The sequence below is a fragment of the Macrobrachium nipponense genome, chromosome 2, assembly GCF_015104395.2.
Source record: "Macrobrachium nipponense isolate FS-2020 chromosome 2, ASM1510439v2, whole genome shotgun sequence".
Taxonomy (NCBI): Eukaryota; Metazoa; Arthropoda; class Malacostraca; order Decapoda; family Palaemonidae; genus Macrobrachium; species Macrobrachium nipponense.
This window is the reverse complement of record NC_087201.1, coordinates 76,058,012-76,063,011: the sequence shown is the minus strand read 5'-3', so window position 1 is coordinate 76,063,011 and position 5,000 is coordinate 76,058,012. Positions and strand designations below refer to the sequence as shown.

General features: G+C 40.2%; 1 protein-coding gene across 1 annotated transcript in view; it reads left to right on the top strand.

Moving 5' to 3' along the window:
- LOC135221223 (cephalotocin receptor 1-like) overlaps nt 1-5,000 on the top strand; it is a 153,910-nt gene that overhangs the window by 122,660 nt on the left and 26,250 nt on the right. Inside the window, exon 2 of the mRNA XM_064259040.1 lies at nt 2,362-2,578. Within this exon, the coding sequence (XP_064115110.1) occupies nt 2,433-2,578 (146 nt within the window). The 5' untranslated portion in view covers nt 2,362-2,432. The remainder of the gene's footprint in view (nt 1-2,361; nt 2,579-5,000) is intronic.

The window sequence follows — 5,000 nt, the reverse complement described above, 5'->3', positions numbered from 1 at the left end:
GATCCCACAATAAACTGTGGGTCCCGTTGCTAGGTATCCAAGCGGTTCCTCGCCACGTAAAAATATCTAACCCTTCGGGCCAGCCGTAGGAGAGCTGTTAATCAGCTCGGTGGTCTGGCAAAACTAAGACATACTTTATTTTTTTATTTCTGGATAGGGCGTCCGCCACGGTGTTCGATGAGCCCGAGTACTCCGCTATTCTTGAAAGGTGTCGTTGTTGACGCGCTGACCACGCGTTTGCTGACTCGACCAGGGGTCACCAACTCTCGTCCCTCGAGCATGTAGGGGAAGTGCCGGGCTGCTTTGTAGACTGCGAAAAGTTCCTGTTGAAAGTCGCGTATTTCTTCTCTGCTGTTGTTAGGCTTTTGCTGCAGATGGCTAACGGACGGCGACCTTTATCAGTCCTGCTCGAGTACGACACCCATTACCTTGTCGAGTGTCGATTGTCAGCGAAAGGGATCTGTTGGGTAGAGGAAATATTAGTGTTGTTGCATTTGTTATTGCCTCCTTTGCCAATCTAAATGCATTATCTTGTACGTTGCCCCAATTTCTTTGTTGTTTATTTTCTTGCAAACGCTGAAATATGGGGCTCATGAGTTTTGCTGTAGTTGGGATAAAACGTTGATAATAATTTATAAGTCCCGAGAATTCTTGAGCTGGTTTCACTGTTGTTGGTTTGGGGAATTCTGTTATTCCTTCTACTTTTTCACTTCATGGTTTTATGCCGTTCCACACTCGCGCTCGCACTTGTCTTCTCGCAATATTAACACGTTTTATTTTAGTCTTTTCAGCACTTCCTTCACATGTTTAAGATGCTTTAAGTTCGGGCTGAATATTGGTATATCGTCCCTGAATATCTCGTCCATTAATCTCGGAATGTTGCCCCTGAATTACGGAGGCTGAGGAAACTGTAATTGCATGTGTAGGTGCCGAAAGGGTGATGGTGGCTGTTTTTTCTCTATCCTCTTTTGTTACCGGTACTTGAAAATAGCCTTTGAGTAGATCGATCTTGGTGAATATTCTTGCTCCACTCATCTCGTTTCTTATTTTCTATATTTGGCAACAGGTATGTGTCCGGTTTCGTCTTGACATTCAACCGTCGGTAACCTCCTAAGGAGGGCCATGTTCCGTCTGCTTTTGGCATCATACGTAGGGGTGATGCCCAGGTGCTGGGAACTTTCTGGCATATTCCGGCTTCTTCCATTTCTTTGAACACCTTCTTCGCGTTGGTAAACTTTTCCGGTGCCAGTAGTCTGAATTTCGAGTGGATCGGGAGACCTGTTTTTATGTGATGCTTGATTCTGTGCTTGGCAGTTTTTGTAATGTCGTGCTTGAGGTCGTCCTTGTACGTCTTCGTATTCACCCATCAACTCTCTCATCTCTGCTGATGGGACGTCTAGTGCGATGGGGCACATCTGCTTCTTGTTTGTTGTCGTGGTTGTTGTGCGTCTGCTTGGCTGTTGAAGAGATGAATTCTTTACGGCTCTCGTGACTAGTTCCTTTCTTGCTACATCTACTAATGGGTTATGCGGCGCTGGGAAATCTGCTCCTTACAACGCCGCTGTCACGTCTGTCGTTATGAAGGACCAGTCGTGGTCTTGTCCGTCGAACTTAACCTTCAAATGCGCTGGCGGTTGAGACCTGCAAGTTGGGCGGAGGGGCTTGGTTTATTCGCTACCCCGGCCTTGCTGGGATGAATGACCTGTATGCTCCGGTCTCTACCAAATATTACATGTCGGACCTTTCATCTCTTATGAAGAACGTCTCTGTTCTTCTCTCGTACCTTGAAGAAAGACATTTTGATTTTTCTGGTATTCACACTGTCATTTTTCTGAAGTTTACGTGGCTCCCAATATCACGTTTATAGTCATATAAATACTTATTCGTTTTGAGGTACAGCTGTAAAAATTGTGTCTTGATAAGAATTAATCTATAAGGTAGTAATGTCAACATTATGCTCATGACAATATTTACTCATGGTCACCATAATGGAACAATATAAACACACTCAAATTTTAGTTGGAACTAGTAGGAACATTAATATTATAACTAAAATTGTAATATATGAAAGCCAGAGCAAAGTTTTAGAAATGAAATTTGTTTGCTATATTGTTTATGACAGAGTTTAGTTCTCCTTTTGTCTTCAACTCGCAATATAAAAAAAAAAAACATCTGTGCCCGTCATATCTGAGGACGTTTCCAGATGACGTTGACGGTTCTCCAATAACTTCTGAAAAGACGTACCAACATAATCATAAAACTTTTATGTGAAACTGAACTATATTGTTAACAAATCCAACGCAAAAATGCAAACATAGTATTATTCTTCCACTAACGACATGAAATATTTCTCTTCAACAGGGTCTTTTGAGGCCAGACCAGGACAAAGGAGGAAAATTCCGAAATAAGGCTCTGCGCATTTCCTCGCTCATATGAATTGCGTCATGAACGCCACTAGTCGTCAAATCATCTTATCGAATCAAACGTTATTGGATATCCCCGGCCACTACAGTTTCCTGGGTAACAACGACACAAGCATCGCTAATATCCCTGCGGGAGCGCGCATCATAGAATACAGGTAACCTTTGCAGATGAAGTGTATTCAATCATGTTTGCTGAGTATTGGGTGCGTGCGATAGTGATGGAGTATTGAATGAGGACTCTGTAAATTTTTTATGTATATATAATACACACACACATATGTATATAAATATATGTATATAATATATATATATATATATAGAATATTATATATATATTATATTATATATATATATATATATATATATATATATATATATATATATAGAATAACTCTTATACTAGTATTTTCTTATTATAATTATTCCTACTTTTATTCTTCAATTCCATAATTTAGCCAACCGAACTTCTAATTTAAAAGTACAATGGGATCTTGATGAGAACATGTGTCTAATCTAGCACCGTAATGAAGAAACAGAACCCTATCCATACCTCCCCACACGAGAACTTAAAAAATATATATATTAATGCATTCTTTTCATTTTTCCCGCTGGCTCCTGAGTGAAACTCTGGTGCACATGAAGCCGGAGTTGTCGATCTGTCCGATATTATTAACATCTAGACATTAAGAGAATAAAATAACATTTAAACTTTCCCAATTAAATTTTCACAAAAATACAATTTTTTACCTCTTGGAATCACTTCAGAAATTTTAGATTTATATTGTGAAGGATAAAATCTGACTATAACAAAAACCTAACCCATTTATTCCTTTAAATCCCTCTCCCTCCACATATGCTACCCAAACATACATTCATATTAAGGGCATTAACCTTTTAGGTATTTGCATTACACTCCCACTTTAGACTTTCATGATGGAAGGTGAGCTCAATCACCCTTCGTGTTTTTCATCTCTGATCTCCACAGAAAATCATCTTCTCTTTTCATCACAGGGGACATGGCTCTTTCATCCTATCATCAGCCATTGCCTTTCACTTTCTCCCTTTTGCTTACATCCACCCATCATCCATATTAACATCCGTGCCTCCATTTTTCTGGTTTTCAGTTTTCTGTTAAAAGGAAACTATCGAGAGAGCTTTGTCTGTCCGTCCGCACTTTTTCTGTCCGCCCTCAGATCTTCAGATAAGTACTGAGGTTAGAGGACTGCAAATTGATATGTCACAATCCAGCTTCCAGTTATCAAGCACACCAAATTGCAGCCCTCTAGCCTCAGCAGTTTGTATCTTATTCAAGGTCAAAGTTAGCCATAATCGTGCGTCTCACAACGATATAGGCCGCGGCTCTTACAGCATTATACCGAAATCACCGAAAGATAGATATATTTTCGGCGGCCTTGATTATATGCTATACAGAAAACTCGATTGTGCCGGACAAAATTCGGCGCATCTTTTACTTGTATTTTTTTTTTTCAAATAATCTTACTTTTTTCATATTAGCCATACGGTCACCTCTAATAAATACCTTAAAGCTCTAGCAATAGTTTCTGCAACTACTTAACGTTCACTATCCTGTATACCTACTCGTGATCTTTTCTCTCACGCAATTGCACCTCATAGCTCTGCATCAAGAGATACTCGCGGCTGTTACCGATTCATGAAACTTTACTTGTTATCCATCAAACTCTTGCTACTTCTGTCTTTAACTCTAGCCCATATATCCAGTTCCTAGTTACTTGGTCTCCTCTCTTTTTTCTTATCAAAATCTCTTGTTTTCATCACATTTCACTGGCCTCCGCTGTTTTCAAGGTCTAACATATAATACCTGATTTTAGGCCAATTTATTTGCACTGAATCAAGTTAATGAAATATTAGCACATTAAAAATATCCAAAATTCCGGTCTATTTGTAGGCGAATGAAACACAATATTGAAAATATTAGACTGATTTATTCACAAAAGGCTTACAAAATGTTTTGAATAGATAGCAAGAAGGGTATAATGAACTAAGGAAGCTACTCATGGATGAAACGTCTCTTCAGGGACTTCCGTTTGTGCTGAGCAGACTACATTCCTCTTCAGGTCCCAGCAGTAGTCGGCCAGAAAGTTGACATTCTATCGGCCTTGATAGTGTTCCTCCCTAACACTGATATCTTGGTGAAAGCGCTCACCCTGTTCTTCACTGAAGTCTCCTCAATTCCCTGGAAACTGGTCCAGATGAGACCGGAGGAAGTGCATTTTCACTGACATGCGCGCAGCAAATTGGTGGAAATTCTCCCTTAACTCATCAACGACCTTCTGATACTGGGAACTTCTGTGGTTGCTAAGGAAGTTTGCAATGACTGACTTAGGGGACAACCAGGCAGAGAGTTCAGCGGGATTCTGTGCATCATCAAAACTAGCGTCCTTGATGAGTTCTCTGCCTTCACTTTCTCCGTGCTTTTTTGTTGAAACTTCTGATGGATGAAAGCAAACCCTCTACCTTCCTTGTCCAATGCTTTTGCAAAGTTCTTCGTGTGACCGAGTTTGATGTGAAGGGGTGGAAGCAATATCTTGCTCGATT